At 43.6% G+C, this 27,874-nt stretch overlaps 1 protein-coding gene and 17 non-coding genes across 18 annotated transcripts in view; 17 read left to right on the top strand and 1 right to left on the bottom strand.

Annotated features, from left to right (window-relative positions):
- Window positions 1-1,811, bottom strand: part of LOC133447760 (sperm microtubule associated protein 2-like) — a 3,281-nt gene extending 1,470 nt beyond the window's left edge. The window contains exons 1-2 of the mRNA XM_061726487.1: window positions 1,710-1,811; window positions 23-145 (exon numbers count right to left, since the gene is read on the bottom strand). Coding sequence (XP_061582471.1) covers window positions 23-145; window positions 1,710-1,811 — 225 coding nt within the window. The remainder of the gene's footprint in view (window positions 1-22; window positions 146-1,709) is intronic.
- A 1,192-nt stretch (window positions 1,812-3,003) lies between these two features.
- On the top strand, window positions 3,004-3,076 carry trnar-ccg (transfer RNA arginine (anticodon CCG)). The gene has a single exon. It is a non-coding gene; the product is annotated as a tRNA-Arg (tRNA).
- Window positions 3,077-3,904: 828 nt separating this feature from the next.
- Window positions 3,905-3,977, top strand: trnar-ccg (transfer RNA arginine (anticodon CCG)). Its single transcript has one exon. It is a non-coding gene; the product is annotated as a tRNA-Arg (tRNA).
- An 829-nt stretch (window positions 3,978-4,806) lies between these two features.
- trnar-ccg (transfer RNA arginine (anticodon CCG)) lies at window positions 4,807-4,882 on the top strand. The gene has a single exon. It is a non-coding gene; the product is annotated as a tRNA-Arg (tRNA).
- An 8,080-nt stretch (window positions 4,883-12,962) lies between these two features.
- Window positions 12,963-13,035, top strand: trnar-ccg (transfer RNA arginine (anticodon CCG)). Its single transcript has one exon. It is a non-coding gene; the product is annotated as a tRNA-Arg (tRNA).
- Window positions 13,036-13,864: 829 nt separating this feature from the next.
- On the top strand, window positions 13,865-13,937 carry trnar-ccg (transfer RNA arginine (anticodon CCG)). The gene has a single exon. It is a non-coding gene; the product is annotated as a tRNA-Arg (tRNA).
- Window positions 13,938-14,766: 829 nt separating this feature from the next.
- trnar-ccg (transfer RNA arginine (anticodon CCG)) lies at window positions 14,767-14,839 on the top strand. The gene has a single exon. It is a non-coding gene; the product is annotated as a tRNA-Arg (tRNA).
- A 997-nt stretch (window positions 14,840-15,836) lies between these two features.
- trnar-ccg (transfer RNA arginine (anticodon CCG)) lies at window positions 15,837-15,909 on the top strand. Its single transcript has one exon. It is a non-coding gene; the product is annotated as a tRNA-Arg (tRNA).
- Window positions 15,910-16,734: 825 nt separating this feature from the next.
- Window positions 16,735-16,807, top strand: trnar-ccg (transfer RNA arginine (anticodon CCG)). Its single transcript has one exon. It is a non-coding gene; the product is annotated as a tRNA-Arg (tRNA).
- Window positions 16,808-17,802: 995 nt separating this feature from the next.
- On the top strand, window positions 17,803-17,875 carry trnar-ccg (transfer RNA arginine (anticodon CCG)). The gene has a single exon. It is a non-coding gene; the product is annotated as a tRNA-Arg (tRNA).
- A 1,030-nt stretch (window positions 17,876-18,905) lies between these two features.
- On the top strand, window positions 18,906-18,978 carry trnar-ccg (transfer RNA arginine (anticodon CCG)). Its single transcript has one exon. It is a non-coding gene; the product is annotated as a tRNA-Arg (tRNA).
- Window positions 18,979-19,807: 829 nt separating this feature from the next.
- On the top strand, window positions 19,808-19,880 carry trnar-ccg (transfer RNA arginine (anticodon CCG)). The gene has a single exon. It is a non-coding gene; the product is annotated as a tRNA-Arg (tRNA).
- Window positions 19,881-20,712: 832 nt separating this feature from the next.
- On the top strand, window positions 20,713-20,785 carry trnar-ccg (transfer RNA arginine (anticodon CCG)). Its single transcript has one exon. It is a non-coding gene; the product is annotated as a tRNA-Arg (tRNA).
- An 863-nt stretch (window positions 20,786-21,648) lies between these two features.
- trnar-ccg (transfer RNA arginine (anticodon CCG)) lies at window positions 21,649-21,721 on the top strand. Its single transcript has one exon. It is a non-coding gene; the product is annotated as a tRNA-Arg (tRNA).
- Window positions 21,722-22,541: 820 nt separating this feature from the next.
- trnar-ccg (transfer RNA arginine (anticodon CCG)) lies at window positions 22,542-22,614 on the top strand. The gene has a single exon. It is a non-coding gene; the product is annotated as a tRNA-Arg (tRNA).
- Window positions 22,615-23,434: 820 nt separating this feature from the next.
- trnar-ccg (transfer RNA arginine (anticodon CCG)) lies at window positions 23,435-23,507 on the top strand. Its single transcript has one exon. It is a non-coding gene; the product is annotated as a tRNA-Arg (tRNA).
- Window positions 23,508-25,233: 1,726 nt separating this feature from the next.
- On the top strand, window positions 25,234-25,306 carry trnar-ccg (transfer RNA arginine (anticodon CCG)). Its single transcript has one exon. It is a non-coding gene; the product is annotated as a tRNA-Arg (tRNA).
- An 815-nt stretch (window positions 25,307-26,121) lies between these two features.
- On the top strand, window positions 26,122-26,194 carry trnar-ccg (transfer RNA arginine (anticodon CCG)). The gene has a single exon. It is a non-coding gene; the product is annotated as a tRNA-Arg (tRNA).
- Window positions 26,195-27,874: the final 1,680 nt, after the last annotated feature.

Here is a 27,874-nt window from a genome sequence, read left to right on the forward strand (position 1 = left end):
TAAGCCCCGACAAGGCCTTTACCCGGATTCCTGGGGGCAACTTCTCCTGGTTTTGGGTGTCGACAGCCGCACAATGTTTTCGTACTGCAGCGTCTTGGAGGAAGGATACTTGGTCTTCCTGAAGATGTTTGCCTCCTCCTCTTTCCTGCAGGAAAGTGGAAGCTATTACCACATCCATTATATGCTGTGTTTAGTGTCTGGGACAAAAGATCGTCTCAGAGAAGAGGGAAGGAGAAGGAGGAGGGGAAGGGGGCGGGGGGCAGAACAATGGTTAACTGTCGCTCCTCAGTTGATTACAGATATATAAATGGAGGGTTGTCCGCATCCACAAAAACATTTCAAATTTGCTCACTGTTTTATGAGTAAGATCCCGTGACTGAGTCACAATAAAAGTCTGCTGATGGTCTTTAATTTTCTTGTCATCAATAAATCATTTAAAAACCATAACAAAACAAACATACAAAATAAAAGTCCTGCTGTTGAATAGCAGTATTGAGACATGCTGAAAGAAGAACTAACATGGTGTTGGCTGGGGGGGGTTCATGATGTTCATGACGTCACCCTTTTGTGGTCAGTCACCAAAAACCAATGAGTCTTTCCAAGTACGATCCTCTGCAAGAGCAACCCAATTATATTGTCTGTGCTACAAATATGATTCTCTCAAATGTCTTGAGTGTACTTTAAAATAAAAAGGAGGAGGGGGGGGTGTTAGGCAGAAAGTTTTCATATTTAAGATGAGCAAATTTTAGTGCATGAACCACTTTAGAAGTTGGATCGCCTCTAATTCAACAACCAAGACTGAAATTTTCTTACTTTTATAAAGTCATTTTCAAAATAAATGATACAAATATCGACTCAAATGTGCATATTTGCTACATTTCTCGATTGCACAAGTCTGCACAAGTTTTAGAAACATGTGATGGATGTTTTTCCCACGTGGTAATCCAGAAATAGGTTTAAAAAAAAAAAACTGATGCCACACAGAGTCTTAATTTCACATTTAAATTAAATGCAAATTTAAAAAGTACCAATCCTATACTCTAAAATCATCCGTTTGATTGATATCAGTTCCCTACTCACATAATATTGGAAAATAACCCAGCCAGAACAGAAGTACAGTGTTTTTGCCAGAATAATAAGATCCAGATGCAGGATACATTTGATAAAGTGTACATTTAATACCCCGGCTGGAAAAGAGCCAGTTCACACACGTATCCAGAAGCCTGAATCTAGCGTTTCCTCGCAGCTTGAGCAGCTTCCAGTCATACCAGCGGGTGGCTGCGGTCATCTTCAGTTACACTCAATTATTGTCATTACTTCAGTGAGCTGCACTTCCTGCTTGGATCTCTGATCAAATTACGGTGAACATTGCTGTGCATTGCATCCGACAGCTGAGGCAGGGAAGCTAAATAATCAGTGTAAAAATAAAAGCGTCTCCGGCTGCAACTGCCATCACGTCTTCCCGTCCACTAATTGAGCCCCGACAGCTCTCGGAGGGACTGGTACTGATCAGGATGCAACTGGCTTCGGTCCTAAACATCACTTTGCAGAATCCTAAAGTGACTCTCTGCAAATGAAACATGTCGAAGCAGCACAACATAAAAGGCTTGTGTACATTCATTTAGAGCTCAGCATAAACATCTCTCCCGCTCATGCTTTTTTGATAGAGTCATCAATAATGTTTGAGGTGTAGTGCCGGCTCCACTTACCTCTGGTGGTCCTCCCTTGCTGAGAAGTCTCTTTTGTGCTTGGCTAGGTATTGGATTCTTGCGCTTGGAGCAGCTCCGAGCGCTGAAGCGGAGATGAGCCATATTGGCTCCTGGTTCCCCCAGCTCGGTTTCACGCTGATCAATAAAAGGCATGGACATTTTCCAAGAAAGAGACGTGCTGATGAAAATGTGGTGTCAGCAGGGCAATATTCAAATAAATAAACTCTACTTTCAATCAGCTTTGACCTTTGGGTTAGTTTATCATTGTTTTATCCTTCTGAGCACACGTTTAATGCGCCAAACATCTGTCTTTAATTACATCATTTAGAGAAAACTCCACTCAAAAAAGGAAACCACACCGGCTCCTGGATTCTTGGAGTGACTTTCATGCTGGATGAATGAACATACATGGAATCTCATGCAGCGGGAACAAAACTAGTAACACAATGCTGGAGACTCAAGGCCTCAGACGTGGACATGGGAAGGGTTTTGTATGAGGAGGGTTTGTCAGATAGAGAAGGAGAAAGGGAGAGTTTGCTTTACTGAGCGACTCACCGCGGAGAGACTGTTTTTGAGGTTTTTTGCCGGGCCAGCTCCAAGATTCTGCCAAATAACATTCACAAAACATCACAAATCACCATTAAATATGCCTGTTTTTCAGGGAATCTGGACAGAGAGAGACTGTGCAATCACATGGCGGGTTTTCTGTTTCTGATCTGGTTGGGTAATTTATTATTATTTTTTTTCCCCCCTTCAAGCCTTGAAAGCAGAACATGAAATTAAATTTTGATTCCCAACTCTAAACCTCAAAGCAGCCACTAATCAAACTCCCAGACACAACCGGCAGTTTATTGGTAAATCCTACATTTTTAAGTCTGTTTTCATTGACTTTATAAGAGACCATTTTGTTTCAATATAACAGAATGTTGCATGAGTGGTTTCAAGATCATAATCATATTCTTGAATATGATTTCAAAACCTTGACTGTCATGTTACTTTTAACTGTTTAATAATCTAAAAAAGTATACAAGTAATAAAGTGTTGAGAACCTCATTTTAGTTAATTTGGCATTTCTAAACCAAAACACTGGCTTTCTGGTCATAAAAATATCTATCATTTTTAAACCTTCTCTTTTCAAAATGTAGCAGCTCCAAATGGCAGAAGGATGTCAGTATTGTACAATCAAAAACTTAAATTCCAAGACTTCAGGCATCATCTTGTCTCTCACCTGAAGAAAGCTGTTTTACACTGAAATGTTATCCGCGAAAAGTACACGTATTTTCACATGAAATGTGGCCCAGTGGCCTAATGGATAAGGCATCAGCTTCCGGAGCTGGGGATTGTGGGTTCAAGTCCCACCTGGGTTACAGGAGTTACAGTATTAAAAATAACCATTTGTCAATGATTGCTTGATGGTACTCATTTAACCACAGCATACTGCTATCATTACTCTAAATAACATTCTTTGTTCTGAACCAATCTCATCAGGAAAAACCTGTTCATGCCATTGCTTCTCCACAGGAGTGCCCCAAGGCTCAGTGCTTGGCCCCCTTCGCTTTATATACACCGACTCACATTAATCTGCTCACGTGGCTTCTCATGTCGCTGTTACGTAGATTATATGCATCTATTCAGGTGACCCCACGGACTCTTCACAAATGTCACTTGTCAAATGTCAATCAACCACAGCATCAACATAAATATTGCCTCTACTGCCATTGCTCCTGCCAGGTTAGAAAGAATCTGGGTGTCACGATTGATGACCCGTTATCCTTCTCTGACCACATTGCTTCTGTATCCCGGTCTTGCTTCTTTATGCTTTAGAAAAATCAGGAATTACCCGACTCAACTCGCGGTACCGGCTCTGGTTACATGCCGTCTCGAGTACTAGAATGCCCTCCGAACTGGCTTACCAGCTTTCTCAATAAAACATCAAAAACCATTCCACGTTTTAATTGCACTCATTTAGTAACATTTCTAAACCAAAACACTGAGTTTGTGGTCATAGAAATATCAAATTTTTAAAGCTTCTCTTTCAAAATTTAGCAGCTCCAAATGGCCAAAGGATGTCAGTATTGTACAATCGAACACTTAAATTCCCAGACTTCAGGCATCATCTTGTCACTCACATGAATAAAGTTTTTTTATACTGAAATGTTAGCCGCGAAAAGTCCACGTATTTTCACATGAAATGTGGCCCAGTGGCCTAATGGATAAGGCATCAGCCTCCGGAGCTGGGGATTGTGGGTTCAAGTCCCACCTGGGTTACAGGAGTTACAGTATTAAAAATAACCATTTGTCAATGATTGCTTGATGGTACTCATTTAACCACAGCATACTGCTATCATTACTCTAAATAACATTCTTTGTTCTGAACCAATCTCATCAGGAAAAACCTGTTCATGCCATTGCTTCTCCACAGGAGTGCCCCAAGGCTCAGTGCTTGGCCCCCTTCGCTTTATATACACCGACTCACATTAATCTGCTCACGTGGCTTCTCATGTCGCTGTTACGTAGATTATATGCATCTATTCAGGTGACCCCACGGACTCTTCACAAATGTCACTTGTCAAATGTCAATCAACCACAGCATCAACATAAATATTGCCTCTACTGCCATTGCTTCTGCCAGGTTAGAAAGAATCTGGGTGTCACGATTGATGATCCGTTATCCTTCTCTGACCACATTGCTTCTGTATCCCGGTCTTGCTTCTTTATGCTTTAGAAAAATCAGGAATTACCCAACTCAACTCGCGGTACCGGCTCTGGTTACATGCCGTCTCGAGTACTAGAATGCCCTCCCAGCTGGCTTACCAGCTTTCTCAATAAAACATCAAAAACCGTTCCATGTTTTAATTGCACTAATTTAGTAACATTTCTAAACCAAAACACTGAGTTTGTGGTCATAAAAATATCACATTTTTAAAGCTTCTCTTTTCAAAATTTAGCAGCTCCAAATGGCAGAACGATGTCAGTATTGTACAATCGAACACTTACATTCCCAGACTTCAGGCATCATCTTGTCACTCACATGAATAAAGTTGTTTTATACTGAAATGTTAGCCGCGAAAAGTCCACATATTTTCACAAGAAATGTTGCCCAGTGGCCTAATGGATAAGGCATCAGCCTCCGGAGCTGGGGATTGTGGGTTCAAGTCCCACCTGGGTTACAATATTACAAATAACCATTTGTCAATGATTGCTTGATGGTTCTCATTTAACCTCAGCATACTGCTATCATTACTCTAAATAACATTCTTTGTTCTGAACCAATCTCATCAGGAAAAACCTGTTCATGCCATTGCTTCTCCACAGGAGTGCCCCAAGGCTCAGTGCTTGGCCCCCTTCGCTTTATATACACCGACTCACATTAATCTGCTCACGTGGCTTCTCATGTCGCTGTTACGTAGATTATATGCATCTATTCAGGTGACCCCACGGACTCTTCACAAATGTCACTTGTCAAATGTCAATCAACCACAGCATCAACATAAATATTGCCGAATCTTAATCTGCCGAAGTTACATCAGGAACAGGTTACGAATTTAGACTCACTGCTCTCAATAGGAGAACTCCATGAAGCTCTTCAACATATGCCCAATAATAAAGCTCCGGGCCCAGATGGTTTCCCAGCTGAATTTTACAAGGAATTCTGGAGCATATTAGCACCAACATTTTATAAAATGATTCTAAATGCTAGGGAGAATAAAAGCTTACCCTTAAATATGAACTCTGCTAATATTAGTCTTTTATTAAAACCGGACAAGGATCCCTTGCTCCCATCGAGCTACCGCCCAATTTCATTGATAAATGTAGACCTTAAAATAATTAGCAAGGCCATTACTGAACGTCTGAAAAGAGTCACCCCTTCTATTATACATCCGGATCAAACAGGCTTCATTAAAGGTAGACATTCGTCTACTAATATTCGCAGATTATTAAATATTATAGACTATTCGAGTATCAATAAACAGGAGACTACTATTATATCCTTAGACGCGGAAAAAGCATTTGATAAGGTAAATTGGAAGTTTCTATTGGCAACTTTGCATAAATTTGGATTTGGCGAATCTTTCATTGACTGGATAAAAATATTATACAGCTCTCCCAAGGCACGTGTAAGGACAAATGATCAAATCTCTACAAGTTTTACCTTGCAAAGAGGCACTAGACAGGGTTGCCCTCTCTCTCCCTCATTATTTGCAATATTTATTGAACCTTTAGCAGCAGCTATTAGACAAAATCAAAATATTAAAGGTATACAATGTAAAATATTAGAGCACAAAATAAGTCTTTATGCGGATGACATACTCCTCTTCCTCCAGAACTCACGATCTTCACTATCACAGACAATTGCACTTATAGAGGGATTTTCATCTCTGTCTGATTATTCTATTAATTGGTCTAAATCCACTGTTTTGTGTGTTAACTGCAATTTTAGGAATATAACAAATACTCAATTACAATCAGGGAACATTAGATATTTAGGCATAAACATCTCCCCTAGGCTGTCAGAGTTAATAAAATTAAATCATGTTCAGCTTATAAAGAAAATAGAAGATGATCTTTCCAGATGGAGCTCTCTCCCCATTTCGCTCATGGGTAGAATAGCCACCATTAAAATGATGGTTTTACCAAAAGTAAAATATTTTTTCTCAATGATACCATGCAAACCCCCTCTTTCCTGGTTTAAATCGTTGGACTCATATGTATCAAAATTTCTGTGGAAAAATAAAACTCCACGTATTAGTTTAAAGACATTGCAAAAATCCAAAGAATATGGAGGTTTAGAATTACCTAATTTTCAGTATTACTTCATAGCCAGTAAGTTACAGTATATTGTAAAATGGTCAAAAGATCATCCTTTAGATAGTCAATGGCTGGACTCAGAGCACGTGTTTTGTAATGAACTAGAAATCTCAGAGTTACCATTTATTAGTCAAAGTATCAAACGTCATCAATGTCTCAAAAGCATTAATATTAGCACAACTTTATCAGCTTGGTGGGAATTTCTTAAAATAGCTAAAATTTCACTTTTTCCATGTGACCGTACACCCATATGGAACAACCCAGACATCGTGAAAAATGATAAAAAGATGGTTAACTTCGTTCAATGGAGAGATCAAGGAATACGGTACTTACAGCACGTAATTGTAGGAGGACAGTTTGTACCTTTCAATACACTTATTGTTCAATACGGAGTTAGCAGGAATACATTTTTAGAGTATCAACAACTTAAGGCAATAATAAATAAAACATACAAAATTAGCCAATTAGATTTACAACTTCCCGCTAAGATAATAGATTTATTGAATCTAAGCACTTTAAAGTTGTTATCAAAACTCTACAGGTTAGTGTCTAAACTGGACGATTCAGTCTCTCTCCCGATCTCTAAGTGGGAGGCGGATCTCTCTCTTAATACCGACCAGTTTTCTTGGTCACAAATATGCTTAAATACGTTTACTATGACTAAAAACCCAAACCTACAACTTATACAGTACAAAGTTCTTCATAGAATACATTATACTGGACAAAGGATGTTCCAGATGGGCTTTGTCACCTCTAATATCTGTTCACAGTGCACAGAGAACACCCCAGATAATTATATGCATGCTTTATGGTTCTGTACACCGGTACAGAGGTTCTGGAAGGAGATTTGTGAGGATTTATCCACATGGATCAACCACAGAATCCCAGTGTGCCCCACGGTATGTATATTAGGTCACCTGGGAGACACTCAAATAGATCCTAATTGGACACACCGGGTTCTCACTGCCTTATGTATCGCAAAGAAAACCATTCTAGTAAATTGGAAACAAAAATCCAGTTTATGTATCAACCATTTTAGGAATCTTTTATCAGATCATATTAGTAGTGAGATAATGTCTGCCTCCACTGAACAACATTCGGCTGAATTGCACTCTCTGTGGTCCCCGTTTATTGGCTTCGTTACCTAGTGGGGGCGGGGGGGTGGTGATCTCGTAGCCCTTGGGGTTGGGGGTCGGCTTGGGGGGTCTGGGGCGCGGGCCTCTGGTGGCCCCTGGGGGGCGGTGGGGGGGGCCGCGGGGCCCTGTCCCTAGCCGGTGGGGGCCTTGGGGGCCTGTGGGGGGAGTTACCTCATGGCGGTGGGGTGGGGTGGCTGGGGAGGGCTCGGGCGGGGGGCTGTGGCTGGGGCGTCTCCGGGCCTCCCGGGGGGGGCGGGGCCGTGGACGTGGGGGTCCCACCCGGAGGGCCCGGCCCTGCCTGGGTGGGGGGTGGCTGTCTGCGCTGGGGGGGCATTGCTGCCTTGGTCCTCCGTCGCTGGGCGGGGGCCAAGTGCCCCTGCGGATGTGGGGACTCCGGGACCCTTGGGGTGTCCGCCGGGGTGGCCTCGGGGGGGGGGGGTGGGGCCGGGTCCGGGGAGCGGGCCTCCCCTGACCGGGGGGTGCACGGGCGGGCGCGGCGGCGGGGTGGCACCCTTCCCAGGTATCTACCGTAGATGACCAAATAGTCGCCCGCGCGCAAATACGCGCCTGTGCTCTAATTGCCGCCGGGGGTCCGAGCCCATTTGGCATAATAAACGCCGGTTCAATTAAACGCCCGGGCGACTACCGGTAATAAGGTACCAGTACGTAAACAAAGAAGAAGAGAGAGGCCGCGGAAAACATAAAAGGAGGGAAGCGCACGCGATCCAGAGATCAACACAAGAACATGGAGCAAAACGAGCAGGTGTTAGAGGAGAGACAAGAGGAGAGGGGGGGGGATGTTAGAAAGAAGAAAAAGAGACACTTTGACATGAAATTCAAGTTAGCAGTTGTGACATATGCAGAGCAGAATTCTGGAGAGGCGGCGGCCAGAAAATTTGATGTGGATCCGAAACGTGTCCGTGAATGGAGACAAAAAAAAAGTGAGCTGGCTGCGCAAGCGGTGGTTGATGGCAAGCGGGCTCGCTTGTCAGGTGGAGGGAGGAAGAAAGTTAGTAAGGAACTTGAGGCTAACCTGTGTCGGTGGATACACCACACTCGTGGACGAGACCTGCGAGTCTCACGCAAGATGATCCGTGTCAAAGCCAAGGAGTTGTATGCGTCCGCGACTGACAGGAGAGATGGGGATGTGTTCAAAGCAACGACCGGATGGCTTCGTCGGTTCCTCAAACGCAATAATTTTACTCTCAGGAGGAGAACAACTGTCGCTCAGAAGGACGCTCCCGTCCAAAAGCTGGTCAACTTTATTGTTTTCACCACTCGCCAGACACAGAGCAAGAAGATACAAAGTAAGAATATCATCGCCATGGACGAGACAGCTGTGTGGTTTGACATGGTGGGCAGCAGTACAATAAATGAGAGAGGGGCTCGCACTGTCACGCTGAAGACCACCGGGCACGAAAAGGCGCGCGTCACGGTGGCCCTGGCAGCCAAAGCAGATGGGACAAAGCTTAAGCCTTTCATCGTCTTCAAAGGAGCCATCCGCGATGTAAAGGCCATGCAAAATATCCCTGGAGCCGTCATAACTTCCTCCATGAATGGGTGGTTCAATGACGACCTGACAGCTGAATGGCTCCAGAAGGTGGTGGGTAAATTCAGCTTCGGACCAAGGCTGCTGGCATGGGATTCATACCGCTGCCATATCAGCGCGGCCACGAAGACAGCGCTGAGAGGGTACAAGCTTACCATGGCAGTAATACCAGGAGGTTGCACTAAGTACATTCAGGCCCCTGACGTGGTATGGAACGCCCCCTTCAAAGCGCACCTCCGCGACTTTTATGACAGCTGGATGGCAGGTGATAGCGACAAGACTTACACCAAGTCAGGGAACCTCAGAGCCCCCTCTCGCCGCCTTCTGGTCGACTGGGTCCTGAGAGCCTGGGACGCTCTGGATAAGGACACTTTGATCAACTCATTCAAGGTAATGCGCGCGTGTGTGCGTCTCGGTGCGTCCGTGTGTGCGTCCAGGCGCGTCCGTGTGTGCGTCTCGGTGCGTCCGTGTGTGCGTCCAGGCGTGTGTATGTGTTGACTGTGTGCTGATTGCTGTTTATTGGTATCCCAGGTGTGTGGGCTGACGGTGGCGGCTGATGGAAGTGAAGATGATGCGATTCATTGCTTCAGGGAAGGACAGCCATGCCAGCCAGGGAGAGAGCTACTAGTGAGGGCCAGAGAGCAGGCTGCTGTGGCAGCTGAGGAAGAGGAGGAGAGCGATGAGGATCAGCAGTTCCTCAATGAGCATGTGATTGAGGACGATGATTATGAGGGGGATGAAGAGGAGGGGTTGGAGCAGGAGGAGGAAGGGGGGGGAGAGGAGGGGGTGGAGGATGAGGATGATGATGAGTGGAGTTAGGCCTATTGCTGTGCTGTTTTGATGGTGATGAGGTCGTTTTTTACTGGTACCATAATTGTATTTGCACTGTTTTATTTACCAAAAACATGAACTTTGTTTTATTTCAAAGGTAGAGTGCCTGATTTATTTTTATTACCAGTGTATTGTGTTTTATTTCAATTGTTGCTGGTACACTTTTGACCTACAGTACTTGTATTTTACAATTTGTTGTTTGGATGGTGGTGGTGGAGTTGCTCATGCTTACCTGGTAGTTAAGTTGTGTTACAGTTTGTATGGTAACACAGTTGTGTTGTGTACAGTGTGTACAATTTTAGTTCCAGTGGTACTATGGTGATATGTTCTTTGTAAGTAATGGTCTGGTGCTGCTCATTGCAAAAATAAATTGTAGCCTGTTGCAAATACCCGCCTGGTTCTTATAAACGCCTGGGGTCCAAGTGGATTTAGCATATTAAACGCCCGGGCTACTAAATGGTCATCTACGGTATGTCTTATGTTGTCAGTATGAATGGGAGGATGTTGGACCGTTTCCCCCTCCGTCTGGGGGCTCCGGCGGCGCCGGGGGCGCCCTTGGAGGTACGGTGGGGCCCTTGCCCGGCTCGGGGGGCCGGCCCCCGTCTACTGGACGGCCGGTGGGGGGACGCGGGTGTCTTATCAGGGCCGGCTTTGCTGGTCCTGCTTCCTGGTTTCGGCCTCCGCTCCCCCTCTTGCCCCCACTACACGATTCATACGCACATAGGCGAAAGGCGGGGGGTCCGGGTCGTGGGGGGCACTGTCCCGCGGGGCCTGGCACTCCCCGCCTCACGGTTTTAACAGCAAAATAGACACTGCACATTCAACACTTTGGCATTAATCACATGCACTCAACACAAGGGGTGGGAGGGGGTCCCACATCACCCGCGTTCCCTCACCGGCCTGGGCCTGGGACGGGTGGGTCGGGTTACCCGGGCCTGGCGGGGCCCGCCGTGCAGCCTGGGGTGCCTTCTGGCGGTGCTGGACCCTCCCGGGGAGGGGGAAACGGTGCGTGATTGTATGTCTGTGTCGGTGAGAATGCGGTATGGAAGGGTCCTGCCATGGAGGATTTGAGCCTCCATTGGCAGGACATCAAAAACGTAATAATTTATCAATATTATATTATACAAAGATGGTTATTATTATTATTATTATTAGTATTATTATTATTATTATTATTATTATTATTATTATTATTATTATTATTATGTATAGTATATTATATTATTATTAGTATAGGTATCGGATAGGTGAATGGATGAATGAATGGGATGCCTGGGTCTGGGGCCCTCCGTTGTCGGGCCTGCGCGGGTGTCGCCTTGTTGGGGGGTTGCCTCTCTCCGGGCCCGTCTCCGGTCCCCCCCGCTGCCTCTACGGCGGGGCGCCCCTCTGGTCTTGGAGGGCCACTTTCGTGGGGGACGGGTGCGCCTGCCCGCGTCGGCGGCCGGGGCGGCTCTGTCTCTCCGGGCAGGCTGGCCCCCTGCCGGGTGGGGGTCGTTGGCCTGAAGGGTGAGGGCCTCCTGGCCGCGTGTCCGGCCCGGACCGGGTGGCCGGGGATTGCCTGGGTCGCGGTCCGCCGCCGCGGGATCCCTGGCTGCTTCTTTCCGCGCCTCGGCCACCGCCGGGTGGGGGGGGGGCCTCGCAGGCGGTGGGTTGCCTCCCTCCTACTTCTCCCCTCTGTGGGGTTGCCGGTGGCCTGGGTTCCGGGCTCTTCCTTGTCGGCCTCTGGTCTCGCGGGTGGCGGGGTTGCTCCCCCCCCTCCCCCACTATAGATACACTTCAGGTGGAGCTTTGTTTGGTTTATTACACACACACACACACACACACACACACACACACACACACACACACACACATACACACATATAGTCATTTAGTCACATGCATACACACACACACACACACACACACACACACACACACACACACACACACACACACACACACACATGCATGATCATATACATACACACACACACACATAGACATACACACTGGCTTGTTCACCTGCATGCTGGCTCTCTAGTTTTTGGGTTTAGGTAGCGGTAGCGATAGCTTAGCTCAGACTGCGATCAGATCTCAAGATTTAGGTCGATTGCTGTTCGTGTTTTGGCTCCGTGCTGATTTCGTGCTTTGTTTGTGGTTTTTTGTTGCAGATTTCCAGTGCTTGACGTGTGTCTCCGTGTGTTCCTGCTTCCTGGATTGGCAGTGGATGTCGTCACCCCCCCCCCCCAAAAAAAAAAAAAAAAAAAAAAACACTGGGTTTGTATGTGTATATTTATGTATGTGTACGCATATGTGTGCGTATATATATGTATATATTACATATAGTAATAATGCACATATATACACTTTTGGTTTCTACCGTCATGGTATCAATCAATAATATGTGTGCAGACAAGGTAAAAAAAAAAAAAAAAAAAAAAAAAAACATAAATATTGCCTCTACTGCCATTACTCCTGCCAGGTTAGAAAGAATCTGGGTGTCACGATTGATGACCCGTTATTCTTCTCTGACCACATTGCTTCTGTATCCCGGTCTTGCTTCTTTATGCTTTAGAAAAATCAGGAATTACCCGACTCAACTCGCGGTACCGGCTCTGGTTACATGCCGTCTCGAGTACTAGAATGCCCTCCGAACTGGCTTACCAGCTTTCTCAATAAAACATCAAAAACCATTCCACGTTTTAATTGCACTCATTTAGTAACATTTCTAAACCAAAACACTGAGTTTGTGGTCATAGAAATATCACATTTTTAAAGCTTCTCTTTCAAAATTTAGCAGCTCCAAATGGCCAAAGGATGTCAGTATTGTACAATCGAACACTTAAATTCCCAGACTTCAGGCATCATCTTGTCACTCACATGAATAAAGTTTTTTTATACTGAAATGTTAGCTGCGAAAAGTCCACGTATTTTCACATGAACTGTGGCCCAGTGGCCTAATGGATAAGGCATCAGCCTCCGGAGCTGGGGATTGTGGGTTCAAGTCTCACCTGGGTTATACGAGTTACAGTATTACAAATAACCATTTGTCAATGATTGCTTGATGGTACTCATTTAACCACAGCATACTGCTATCATTACTCTAAATAACATTCTTTGTTCTGAACCAATCTCATCTGGAAAAACCTGTTCATGCCATTGCTTCTCCACAGGAGTGCCCCAAGGCTCAGTGCTTGGCCCCCTTCGCTTTATAAACTCCGACTCACATTAATCTGCTCACGTGGCTTCTCATGTCGCTGTTACATAGATTATATGCATCTATTCAGGTGACCCCACGGTCTCTTCACGAATGTCACTTATCAAATGTCAATCAACCACAGCATCAACATAAATATTGCCTCTACTGCCATTACTCCTGCCAGGTTACAAAGAATCTGGGTGTCACGATTGATGACCCGTTACCCTTCTCTGACCACATGGCTTCTGTATCCCGGTCTTGCTTCTTTATGCTTTAGAAAAATCAGGAATTACCCAACTCAACTCGCGGTACCGGCTCTGGTTACATCCCGCCTCGAGTACTAAAATGCCCTCCGAGCTGGCTTACCAGCTTTCTCAATAAAACATCAACACTATTCCACATTTTAATTGCACTCATTTAGTACCATTTCTAAACAAAACACTGAGTTTGTGGTCATAAAAATATAACATTTTTAAAGCTTCTCTTGTAAAACTTTAGCAGCTCCAAATGGCTGAAGGATGTCAGTATTGTACAATCAAACACTTAAATTCCCAGACATCAGGCATCATCTTGTCACTCACATGAATAAAGCTCTGTTTTACACTGAAATGTTAGCCGCGAAAAGTCCACGTATTTACACATGAACTGTGGCCCAGTGGCCTAATGGATAAGGCATCAGCCTCCGGAGCTGGGGATTGTGGGTTCAAGTCCCACCTGGGTTATACGAGTTACAGTATTACAAATAACCATTTGTCAATGATTGCTTGATGGTACTCATTTAACCACAGCATACTGCTATCATTACTCTAAATAACATTCTTTGTTCTGAACCAATCTCATCTGGAAAAACCTGTTCATGCCATTGCTTCTCCACAGGAGTGCCCCAAGGCTCAGTGCTTGGCCCCCTTCGCTTTATATACACCGACTCACATTAATCTGCTCACGTGGCTTCTCATGTCGCTGTTACGTAGATTATATGCATCTATTCAGGTGACCCCACGGTCTCTTCACAAATGTCACTTGTCAAATGTCAATCAACCACAGCATCAACATAAATATTGCCTCTACTTCCGTCGCTCCTGCCAGGTTACAAAGAATCTGGATGTCACGATTGATGACCCGTTATCCTTCCCTGACCACATTGGTTCTGTATCCCGGTCGTGCTTCTTTGTGCTTTAGAAAAATCTAGGTATTACCCGAATCAACTCCCGGTACCGGCTCTGGTTACATCCCGTCTCGAGTACTAGAATGCCCTCCGAGCTGGCTTACCAGCTTTCTCAATAAAACATCAACACTATTCCACGTTTTAATTGCACTCATTTAGTAACATTTCTAAACCAAAACACTGAGTTTGTGGTCATGAAAATATCACATTTTTAAAGCTTCTCTTTTAAAAATTTAGCAGCTCCAAATGGCTGAAGGATTTCAGTATTGTAAAATCGAACACTTAAATTCCCAAACTTCAGGCATCATCTTGTCACTCACATGAATAAAGTTGTTTTATACTGAAATGTTAGCCGCGAAAAGTACACTTATTTACACAAGAAGTGTGGCCCAGTGGCCTAATGGATAAGGCATCAGCCTCCGGAGCTGGGGATTGTGGGTTCAAGTCCCACCTGGGTTACAATATTACAAATAACCATTTGTCAATGATTGTTTGATAGTACTCATTTAACCTCAGCATACTGCTATCATTACTGGTTACATCCCGTCTAGGGTACTACAATGCCCTCCGAGCTGGCCTACCAGCTTTCTCAATAAAACATCAACACTATTCCACATTTTAATTGCACTCATTTAGTACCATTTCTAAACCAAAACATTGAGTTTTGGTTTAGTGCTACTCATTTAACCACAGCATACTTTTATCATTACTCTAAATCACATTCTTTGTTCTGAACCAATCTCTTCAGGAAAAACCTGTTCATGCCATTGCTTCTCCACAGGAGTGCCCCAAGGCTCAGTGCTTGGCCCCCTTCGCTTTATATACACCGACTCACGTTAATCTGCTCACGTAGCTTTTCATGTCGCCGTTACGTAGATTATATGCATCTATTCAGGTGACCCCACGGTCTCTTCACAAGTGTCACTTGTCAAATGTCAATCAACCACAGCATCAACATAAATATTGCCTCTACTTCCGTCGCTCCTGCCAGGTTACAAAGAATCTGGATGTCACGATTACAACCCGTTATCCTTCTCTGACCACATTGCTTCTGTATCCCGGTTGTGCTTCTTTGTGCTTTAGAAAAATCAGGAATTACCCGACTCAACTCCCGGTACCGGCTCTGGTTACATCCCGTCTTGAGTACTAGAATGCCCTCCGAGCTGGCTTAACAGCTTTCTCAATAAAACATCAACACTATTCCACGTTTTAATTGCACTTATTTAGTAACATTTCTAAACCAAAACACTGAGTTGGTGGTCATAAAAATATCAAATTTTTAAAGCTTCTCTTTTCAAAATTTAGCAGCTCCAAATGGCTGAAGGATTTGAGTATTGTAAAATAGAACACTTAAATTTCCAGACTTCAGGCATCATCTTGTCACTCACATGAATAAAGCTCTGTTTTACACTGAAATGTTAGCCGCGAAAAGTCCACGTATTTACACATGAACTGTGGCCCAGTGGCCTAATGGATAAGGCATCAGCCTCCGGAGCTGGGGATTGTGGGTTCAAGTCCCACCTGGGTTATACGAGTTACAGTATTACAAATAACCATTTGTCAATGATTGCTTGATGGTACTCATTTAACCACAGCATACTGCTATCATTACTCTAAATAACATTCTTTGTTCTGAACCAATCTCATCTGGAAAAACCTGTTCATGCCATTGCTTCTCCACAGGAGTGCCCCAAGGCTCAGTGCTTGGCCCCCTTCGCTTTATATACACCGACTCACATTAATCTGCTCACGTGGCTTCTCATGTCGCTGGTAGATTATATGCATCTATTCAGGTGACCCCACGGTCTCTTCACAAATGTCACTTGTCAAATGTCAATCAACCACAGCATCAACATAAATATTGCCTCTACTTCCGTCGCTCCTGCCAGGTTACAAAGAATCTGGATGTCACGATTGATGACCCGTTATCCTTCCCTGACCACATTGGTTCTGTATCCCGGTCGTGCTTCTTTGTGCTTTAGAAAAATCTAGGTATTACCCGAATCAACTCCCGGTACCGGCTCTGGTTACATCCCGTCTCGAGTACTAGAATGCCCTCCGAGCTGGCTTACCAGCTTTCTCAATAAAACATCAACACTATTCCACGTTTTAATTGCACTCATTTAGTAACATTTCTAAACCAAAACACTGAGTTTGTGGTCATGAAAATATCACATTTTTAAAGCTTCTCTTTTCAAAATTTAGCAGCTCCAAATGGCTGAAGGATTTCAGTATTGTAAAATCGAACACTTAAATTCCCAATCTTCAGGCATCATCTTGTCACTCACATGAATAAAGTTGTTTTATACTGAAATGTTAGCCGCGAAAAGTACACTTATTTACACAAGAAGTGTGGCCCAGTGGCCTAATGGATAAGGCATCAGCCTCCGGAGCTGGGGATTGTGGGTTCAAGTCCCACCTGGGTTACAATATTACAAATAACCATTTGTCAATGATTGTTTGATGGTACTCATTTAACCTCAGCATACTGCTATCATTACTGGTTACATCCCGTCTAGGGTACTACAATGGCCTCCGAGCTGGCCTACCAGCTTTCTCAATAAAACATCAACACTATTCCACATTTTAATTGCACTCATTTAGTACCATTTCTAAACCAAAACATTGAGTTTTGGTTTAGTGCTACTCATTTAACCACAGCATACTTTTATCATTACTCTAAATCACATTCTTTGTTCTGAACCAATCTCTTCAGGAAAAACCTGTTCATGCCATTGCTTCTCCACAGGAGTGCCCCAAGGCTCAGTGCTTGGCCCCCTTCGCTTTATATACACCGACTCACGTTAATCTGCTCACGTAGCTTTTCATGTCGCCGTTACGTAGATTATATGCATCTATTCAGGTGACCCCACGGTCTCTTCACAAGTGTCACTTGTCAAATGTCAATCAACCACAGCATCAACATAAATATTGCCTCTGCTTCCGTCGCTCCTGCCAGGTTACAAAGAATCTGGATGTCACGATTACAACCCGTTATCCTTCTCTGACCACATTGCTTCTGTATCCCGGTTGTGCTTCTTTGTGCTTTAGAAAAATCAGGAATTACCCGACTCAACTCCCGGTACCGGCTCTGGTTACATCCCGTCTTGAGTACTAGAATGCCCTCCGAGCTGGCTTAACAGCTTTCTCAATAAAACATCAACACTATTCCACGTTTTAATTGCACTTATTTAGTAACATTTCTAAACCAAAACACTGAGTTGGTGGTCATAAAAATATCACATTTTTAAAGCTTCTCTTTTCAAAATTTAGCAGCTCCAAATGGCTGAAGGATTTCAGTATTGTAAAATAGAACACTTAAATTTCCAGACTTCAGGCATCATCTTGTCACTCACATGAATAAAGTTGTTTTATACTGAAATGTGAGCCGCGAAAAGTCCACATATTTTCACAAGTAATGTGGCCCAGTGGCCTAATGGATAAGGCATCAGCCTCCGGAGCTGGGGATTGTGGGTTCAAGTCCCACCTGGGTTACAATACTACAAATAACTATGTGTCAATGATTGCTTGATGGTACTCATTTAATTTCAGCATATTTGGGCCACTCGGTGGCGCAGTGGGTTAAGCAGCGGCTCATATACTGAGGCTACAGTCCTCCTCCTGCAGCGGTCGCGGGTTCAAATCCAGCCCCCTACTTTGCTGCGTGTCTCCCCCGTTCTCTCTCTCTACCCCTTTCCAGTCTTCAATCTCCAATAAAGGGCCACTAGAGCCCAAAAAAATCTTAAAAAAAAAAAAATTTCAGCATACTGCTATCATTACTCTAAATCACATTCTTTGTTCTGAACCAATCTCATCAGGAAAGACCTGTTCATGCCATTGCTCCTCCACAGGAGTGCCCCAAGGCTCAGTGCTTGGCCCCCTTCGCTTTATATACACCGACTCACATTAATCTGCTCACGTGGCTTCTCATGTCGCCGTTGCGTAGATTATATGCATCTATTCAGGTGACCCCATGGTTTCTTCACAAATGTCACTTGTCAAATGTCAATCAACCACAGCATCAACATAAATATTGTCCCTACTTCCGACGCTCCTGCCAGGTTACAAAGAATCTGGGTGTCACGATTGATGACCCGTTATCCTTCTCTGACCACTTTGCTTCTGTATCCCGGTCGTGCTTCTTTGTGCTTTAGAAAAATCAGGAATTACCCGACTAAACTCCCGGTACCGGCTCTGGTTACATCCCGTCTCGAGTACTAGAATGCCCTCCGAACTGGCTGACCAGCTTTCTCAATAAAACATCAACACTATTCCACATTTCAATTGCACTCATTTAGTACCATTTCTAAACCAAAACACTGAGTTTGTGGTCATAAAAATATCACATTTTTAAAGCGTCTCATTTAAAAATATAGCAGCTCCAAATGGCAGAAGGATGTCAGTATTGTAAAATCGAACACTTAAATTCCCAGAGTTCAGGCATCATCTTGTCACTCACATGAATAAAGTTGTTTTATACTGAAATGTTAGCCGCAAAAAGTCGACATATTTTCAAATGAAATGTGGCCCAGTGGCCTAATGGATAAGGCATCAGCCTCCGGAGCTGGGGATTGTGGGTTCAAGTCCCACCTGGGTTATAGGAGTTTCAGTGTTACAAATAACCAGTTGTCAATGATTGCTTGATGTTACTCATTTAACCTCAGCATACTGCTATCATTACTCTAAAAAACATTCTTTGTTCTGAACCAATCTCATCAGGAAAAACCTGTTTATGCCATTGCTTCTCCACAGGAGTGCCCCAAGGCTCAGTGCTTGGCCCCCTTCGCTTTATATACACCGACTCACATTAATCTGCTCACGTGGCTTCTCATGTAACCGTTACGTAGATTATATGCATCTATTCAGGTGACCCCACGGTCTCTTCACAAATGTCACTTGTCAAATGTCAATCAACCACAGCATCAACATAAATATTGCCTCTACTGCCATTGCTCCTGCCAGGTTAGAAATAATCTGGGTGTCACGATTGATGACCCGTTATCCTTCTCTGACCACATTGCTTCTGTATCCTGGTCGTGCTTCTTTGTGCTTTAGAAAAATCAGGAATTACCCGACTCAACTCGCGGTACTGGCTCTGGTTACATGCCGTCTCGAGTACTACAATGCCCTAAGAACTGGTTTACCAGTTTTCTCAATAAAACATCAAAAAACATTCCACGTTTTAATTGCACTCATTTAGTAACATTTCTAAACCAAAACACTGAGTTTGTGGTCATAAAAATATCACATTTTTAAAGCTTTTCTTTTCAAAATTTAGCAGCTCCAAATGGCAGAACGATGTCAGTATTGTACAATCGAACACTTAAATTCCCATACTTCAGGCATCATCTTGTCACTCACATGAATAAAGTTGTTTTATACTGAAATGTTAGCCGCGAAAAGTCCACGTATTTTCACAAGAAATGTGGCCCAGTGGCCTAATGGATAAGGCATCAGCCTCCGGGGCTGGGGATTGTGGGTTCAAGTCCCACCTGGGTTATATGAGTTACAGTGTTACAAATAACCATTTGTCAATGATTGCTTGATGGTACTCATTTAACCTCAGCATACTGCTATCATTACTCTAAATCACATTCTTTGTTCTGAACCAATCTCATCAGGAAAAACCTGTTCATGCCATTGCTTCTCCATTGTAGTGCCCCAAGGCTCAGTGCTTGGCCCCCTTCACTTTATATACACCCACTCACATTAATCTGCTCACGTGGCTTCTCATGTCGCTATTACGTAGATTATATGCATCTATTCAGGTGACCCCATGGTCTCTTCACAAATGTCACTTGTCAAATGACAATCAACCACAGCATCAACATAAATATTGCCTCTACTTCCGTCGCTCCTGCCAGGTTACGAAGAATCTGGGTGTCACGATTGATGACCGGTTATCCTTCTCTGACCTCATTGCTTCTGTAACCCGGTCGTGCTTCTTTGCGCTTTATAAAAATCTAGGAATTACCCAACTCAACTCCGGGTACCGGCTCTGGTTACATCCCCTCTCGAGTACTATAATGCCCTCCGAGCTGGCTGACCAGCTTTCTCAATAAAACATCAACACTATTCCACGTTTTAATCGCACTCATTTAGTAATATTTCTAAACCAAAACATTGAGTTTGTGGTCATGAAAATATCACATTTTTAAAGCTTCTTTTTCTTTTTAGATTTAGCAGCTCCAAATGGCTGAAGGATTTCAGTATTGTAAAATAGAACACTTAAATTCCCAAACTTCAGGCATCATCTTGTCACTCACATGAATAAAGTTGTTTTATACTGAAATGTGAGCTGCGAAAAGTGCACATATTTTCACAAGAAATGTGGCCCAGTGGCCTAATGGATAAGGCATCAGCCTCCGGAGCTGGGGATTGTGGGTCCAAGTCCCACCTGGGTTATACGAGTTACAGTATTATAACTAACCATTTGTCAATGATTGCTTGATGGTACTCATTTAACCTCAGCATACTGCTATCATTACTCTAAATCACATTCTTTGTTCTGAACCAATCTCATCAGGAAAGACCTGTTCATGCCATTGCTTCTCCACAGGAGTGCCCCAAGGCTCAGTGCTTGGCCCCCTTCGCTTTATATACACCGACTCACATTAATCTGGTCACGTGGCTTCTCATGTCGCTCTTACGTAGATTATATGCATCTATTCAGTTGACCCCACGGTCTCTTCACAAATGTCACTTGTCAAATGTCAATCAACCACAGCATCAACATAAATATTGCCTCTACTTCCGTCGCTCCTGCCAGGTTACAAAGAACTCAGGGTCATCAGGACCCTGAGTTCACGAGTTAACGGGTCATCAGGACTGATGACCCGTTATCCTTCTCTGACCACATTGCTTCTGTATCCCGGTCGTGCTTCTTTGTGCTTTAGAAAAATCTAGGTATTACCTGAATCAACTCCCGGTACCGGCTCTGGATACATCCATTCTCAAGTACTAGAATGCCCTCCGAACTGGCCGACCATCTTTCTCAATAAAACATCAAGACAATTCCACGTTTTAAATGCACTCATTTAGTAACATTTCTAAACCAAAACACTGAGTTTGTGGTCATAAAAATAACACATTTTTAAAGCTTCTCTTTTCAAAATTTAGCAGCTCCAAATGGCAGAAGGATGTCAGTATTGTACAATCGAACACTAAATTTCCCAGACTTCAGGCATCATCTTGTCACTCACATGAATAAAGTTGTTTTATACTGAAATGTTAGCTGCGAAAAGTCCACGTATTTCCACAAGAAACGTGGCCCAGTGGCCTAATGGATAAGGCATCAGCCTCCGGAGCTGGGGATTGTGGGTTCAAGTCCCACCTGGGTTACAATATTACAAATAACCATTTGTCAATGATTGCTTGATGGTACTCATTTAACCTCAGCATACTGCTATCATTACTCTAAATCACATTCTTTGTTCTGAACCAATATCATCAGGAAAGACCTGTTCATGCCATTGCTTCTCCACAGGAGTGCCCCAAGGCTCAGTGCTTGGCCCCCTTCGCTTTATATACACCGACTCACATTAATCTGCTCACGTGGCTTCTCATGTCGCTGTTACGTAGATTATATGCATCTATTCAGGTGACCCCACGGTCTCTTCACAAATGTCACTTGTCAAATGTCAATCAACCACAGCATCAACATAAATATTGCCTCTACTTCCGTCGCTCCTGCCAGGTTACAAAGAATCTGGGTGTCACGATTGATGACCCGTTATCCTTCTCTGACCACATTGTTTCTGTATCCTGGTCCTGCTTCTTTGTGCTTTAGAAAATTCAGGAATTACCCGACTCAACTCCCGGTACCGGCTCTGGTTACATCCCGTCTCAAGTACTAGAATGCCCTCCGAGCTGGCTTACCAGCTTTCTCAATAAAACATCAACACTATTCCACATTTTAATTGCACTCATTTAGTACCATTTCTAAACCAAAACATTGAGTTTGTGGTCATAAAAATATCACATTTTTAAAGCTTTTTTTTTTTTAAATTTAGCAGCTCCAAATGGCTGAACGATTTCAGTATTGTAAAATCGAACACTTAAATTTCCAGACTTCAGGCATCATCTTGTCACTCACATGAATAAAGTTGTTTTATACTGAAATGTGAGCTGCGAAAAGTCCACATATTTTCACAAGAAATGTGGCCCAGTGGCCTAATGGATAAGGCATCAGCCTCCGGAGCTGGGGATTGTGGGTTCAAGTCCCACCTGGGTTACAATATTACAAATAACCATTTGTCAATGATTGCTTGATGGTACTCATCTAACCTCAGCATACTGCTATCATTACTCTAAATCATATTCTTTGTTCTGAACCAATGTCATCAGGAAAAACCTGTTCATGCCATTGCTTCTCCACAGGAGTGCCCCAAGGCTCCGTGCTTGGCCCCCTTCACTTTATATACACCGACTCACATTAATCTGCTCACGTGGCCTCTCATGTCGCTGTTACGTAGATTATATGCATCTATTCAGGTGACTCCACGGTCTCTTCACAAATGTCCCTTGTCAAATGTCAATCAACCACAGCATCAACATAAATATTGCCTCTATTGCCGTTGCTTCGTCCAGGTTACAAAGAATCTGGGTGTCACGATTGATGACCCGTTATCCTTCTCTGACCACATTGCTTCTGTATCCCGGTCGTGCTTCTTTGTGCTTTAGAAAAATCGAGGAATTACCCGACTAAACTCCCGGTACCGGCTCTGGTTACATCCCGTCTCGAGTACTAGAATGCCCTCCGAGCTGGCTTACCAGCTTTCTCAATAAAACATCAACACTATTCCACGTTTTAATTGCACTCATTTAGTAACATTTCTAAACCAAAACACTGAGTTTGTGGTCATAAAAATATCACATTTTTAAAGCTTCTCTTTTAAAAATTTAGCAGCTCCAAATGGCAGAAGGATGTCAGTATTGTACAATCGAACACTTACATTCTCAGACTTCAGGCATAATCTTGTCACTCACATGAATAAAGTTGTTTTATACTGAAATGTAAACAGGGAAACGTCCACGTATTTTTGCATGAAATGTGGCCCAGTGGCCTAATGGATAAGGCATCAGCCTCCGGAGCTGGGGATTGTGGGTTCAAGTCCCACCTGGGTTATAGGAGTTACAGTATTACAAATAATCATATGTCAATGATTGCTAGATGTTACTCATTTAACCTCAGCATACTGCTATCATTACTCTACAAAACATTCTTTGGTCTGAACCAATCTCATCAGGAGAAACCTGTTCATGCCATTGCTTCTCCACAGGAGTGCCCCAAGGCTCAGTGCTTGGCCCCCTTCACTTTATATACACCGACTCACATTGATCTGCTGACGTGGCTTCTCTTGTCACTGTTACATAGATTATATGCATCTATTGAGGTGACCCCACGGTCTCTTCACAAATGTCACTTGTCAAATGTCAATCAACCACAGCATCAACATAAGTATTGCCTCTACTTCCGTCGCTCCTGCCAGGTTACAAAGAATCTGGATGTCACGATTGATGACCCGTTATCCTTCTCTGACCACATTGTTTCTGTATCCCGGTCGTGCTTCTTTGTGCTTTAGAAAAATCAGGAATTACCTGACTCAACTCCCCGTACTGGCTCTGGTTACATCCCGTCTAGGGTACTACAATGCCCTCCGAGCTGGCCTACCAGCTTTCTCAATAAAACATCAACACTATTCCACATTTTAATTGCACTCATTTAGTAACATTTCTAAACCAAAACATTGAGTTTGTGGTCATGAAAATATCACATTTTTAAAGCTTCTTTTTTTTTAATTTAGCAGCTCCAAATGGCTGAAGGATTTCAGTATTGTAAAATCGAACACTTAAATTTCCAGACTTCAGGCATCATCTTGTCACTCACATGAATAAAGTTGTTTTATACTGAAATGTAAACAGGGAAACGTCCACGTATTTTTGCATGAAATGTGGCCCAGTGGCCTAATGGATAAGGCCTCCGGAGCTGGGGGTTGTGGGTTCAAGTCCCACCTGGGTTATAGGTGTTACAGTATTACAAATAACCATTTGTCAATGATTGCTTGATGTTACTCATTTAACCTCAGCATACTGCTATCATTACTCTACAAAACATTCTTTGGTCTGAACCAATCTCATCAGGAGAAACCTGTTCATGCCATTGCTTCTCCATAGGAGTGCCCCAAGGCTCAGTGCTTGACTCCCTTTGCTTTATATACACCGACTCACATTAATCTGCTCGCGTGGCTTCTCATGTCGCTGTTACGTAGATTATATGCATCTATTCAAGTGACCCCACGGTCTCTTGTCAAATGTCACTTGTCAAATGTCGATCAACCACAGCATCAACGTAAATATTGCCTCTACTGCCATTGCTCCTGCCAGGTTACGAAGAATCTGGGTGTCACGATTGATGACCCATTATCCTTCTCTGACCACATTGCTTCTGTATCCCGGTCGTGCTTCTTTGTGCTTTAGAAAAATCAGGAATTACCCGACTCAACTCGCGGTACTGGCTCTGGTTACATGCCGTCTCGAGTACTAGAATGCCCTCCCAGCTGGCTTACCAGCTTTCTCAATAAATCATCAAAAACCATTCCACGTTTTAATTGCACTCATTTAGTAACATTTCTAAACCAAAACACTGAGTTTGTGGTCATAAAAATATCACATTTTTGAAGCTTCTCTTTTCAAAATTTAGCAGCTCCGAATGGCAGAAGGATGTCAGTATTGTACAATCGAACACTTAAATTCCCAGACTTCAGGCATCATCTTGTCACTCATCTGAATAAAGCTTTGTTTTACACTAAAATGTTATCCGCGAAAAGACCACGTATTTACACATGAAATGTGGCCCAGTGGCCTAATGGATAAGGCATCAGCCTCCGGAGCTGGGGATTGTGGGTTCAAGTCCCACCTGGGTTGTACGAGTTACAGTATTACAAACAACCATTTGTCAATGATTGCTTGATGGTACTCATTTAACCTCAGCATAATGCTATCATTACTCTAAATAATATTCTTTGTTCTGAACCAATCTCATCAGGAAAAACCTGTTCATGCCATTGCTTCTCCACAGGAGTGCCCTAAGGCTCAGTGCTTGGCCCCCTTCGCTTTATATACACCGACTCACATTAATCTGCTCACGTGGCTTCTCATGCCGCTGTTACGTAGATTATATGCATCTATTCAGGTGACCCCACGGACTCTTCACAAATGTCAATCAACCACAGCATCAAAATAAATATTGCCTCTACTGCCATTGCTCCTGCCAGGTTACGAAGAATCTGGGTGTCACGATTGATGACCCATTATCCTTCTCTGACCTCATTGCTTCTGTAACCCGGTCGTGCTTCTTTGTGCTTTAGAAAAATCTAGGAATTACCCAACTCAACTCCCGGTACCGGCTCTGGTTACATCCCGTCTCGAGTACTAGAATGCCCTCCGAACTGGCCGACCAGCTTTCTCAATTAAACATCAACACGATTCCACGTTTTAATTGCATTCATTTAGTACCATTTCTAAACCAAAACACTGAGTTTGTGGTCATAAAAATATAACATTTTTAAAGCTTCTCTTGTAAAAATTTAGCAGCTCCAAATGGCTGAAGGATTTCAGTATTGTAAAATTGAACACTTAAATTCCCAGACTTCAGGCATCATCTTGTCACTCATCTGAATAAAGTTGTTTTATACTGAAATGTTAGCCGCGAAAAGTACACGTATTTACACATGAAATGTGGCCCAGTGGCCTAATGGATAAGGCATCAGCCTCCGGAGCTGGGGATTGTGGGTTCAAGTCCCACCTGGGTTACACGAGTTACAGTATTACAAATAACCATTTGTCAATGATTGCTTGATGGTACTCATTTAACCTCAGCATACTGCTATCATTACTCTAAATAACATTCTTTGTTCTGAAGCAATCTCATCAGGAAAAACCTGTTCATGCCATTTCTTCTCCACAGGAGTGCCCCAAGGCTCAGTGCTTGGCCCCCTTCGCTTTATATACACCAACTCACATTAATCTGCTCACGTGGCTTCTCATGCCGCTGTTACGTAGATTATATGCATCTATTCAGGTGACCACACGGACTCTTCACAAATGTCACTTGTCAAATGTCAATCAACCACAGCATCAACATAAATATTGCCTCTACTGCCATAGCTCTGCAGCTGACTGAATCTAACCTAATTATATGACAAAAAAATGCAAAAATTGTTTTCTTAAATTTAGTATGAGGTTGCTTTAATTATGTGGCAAATGATAATAAACACGAGAAAGATGGCTACTTCAATGAAAAATAAATATTTTATTCAACTTTGCTGCTGTTCATACAAAAAGTAAATAAAAAACAACAATTTTCACCTGTTTCAAGTAAATTTTCACTTGAAATAAGTAGGAAAATCTGCCAGTGGGACAAGATTTTTTTGCTTGTAATGAGAAGATAAATCTTGTCCCACTAGCAGATTTTTCTACTTATTTCAAGTGAAAATGTACTTGAAACAGGGGGAAATTGTCAAATAAGTTATTTTTCTGGTGTTATTTTTCTGGTGATGACTCTGAATGTTGAAATAGCAGTAAAACCACATTCATTGATGAAATTACATAAGAGATGGAAAGGAGGGATGGCAGTTTTACAGGGGGGATGATTTGGACCATTTTTATTTCAGGGGGGGATGATTTGGACCATTTTTATTTCAGGGGGGATGATTTGGACCGTTTTTATTTCAGGGGGGGATGATTTGGACTGTTTTTATTTCAGGGGGGATGATTTGGACTGTTTTTATTTCAGGGGGGGATGATTTGGACCGTTTTTATTTCAGGGGGGGATGATTTGGACCGTTTTTATTTCAGGGGGGGGTGATTTGGACTGTTTTTATTTCAGGGGGGGATGATTTGGACCATTTTTATTTCAGGGGGGGATGATTTGGACCGTTTTTATTTCAGGGGGGATGCCACCCCCCCTCATCCCCCCTCAACTCCAGTAGGCTACTGTTTGTTGCTAGGCGACCGAAAAAAGTTTTTCCGATCTGGCGCCCTTTTCCCACTGGTTTGGACATACAGTATAGCTACAGCTCAATTTGCAAAATGTATCTGTCCCTGCTTCAAAGAAAAGCCCTGGCTTTAGTTCTTCTGAGGAGGAGACGAGCAGCAGCAGCAAGGGTTCCCCCAAATCCTGTCTTCTCATGAGGATTTCATGGACCCTCCATGAAATCCTCATGAGAAGACGGGATTTGGGGGAATCCAGGCTCGTTGGAGCTACAGCTCCATGATGACCAGGTCTACTTCAGATTGAACAGGGAGCAGTTTGACAGCCTGTTGGGGAGTGGGTCCTCAGCAGGATGACAACCATCTTCTCTCCTATTGGTCGCACCGAGATGCCCTCACAGCGCGATGAAATTAAAAAATGTTCAATTCCGACGCAGGCAGGTGAAACGCCCGTGGAAGGTGGCCTCTCGCGCGCCGCCAAGCTCGCCAGCAGAGCGGTCC

This window comes from Cololabis saira, chromosome 7 (genome assembly GCF_033807715.1).
Source record: "Cololabis saira isolate AMF1-May2022 chromosome 7, fColSai1.1, whole genome shotgun sequence".
NCBI classification, from domain to species: Eukaryota; Metazoa; Chordata; class Actinopteri; order Beloniformes; family Belonidae; genus Cololabis; species Cololabis saira.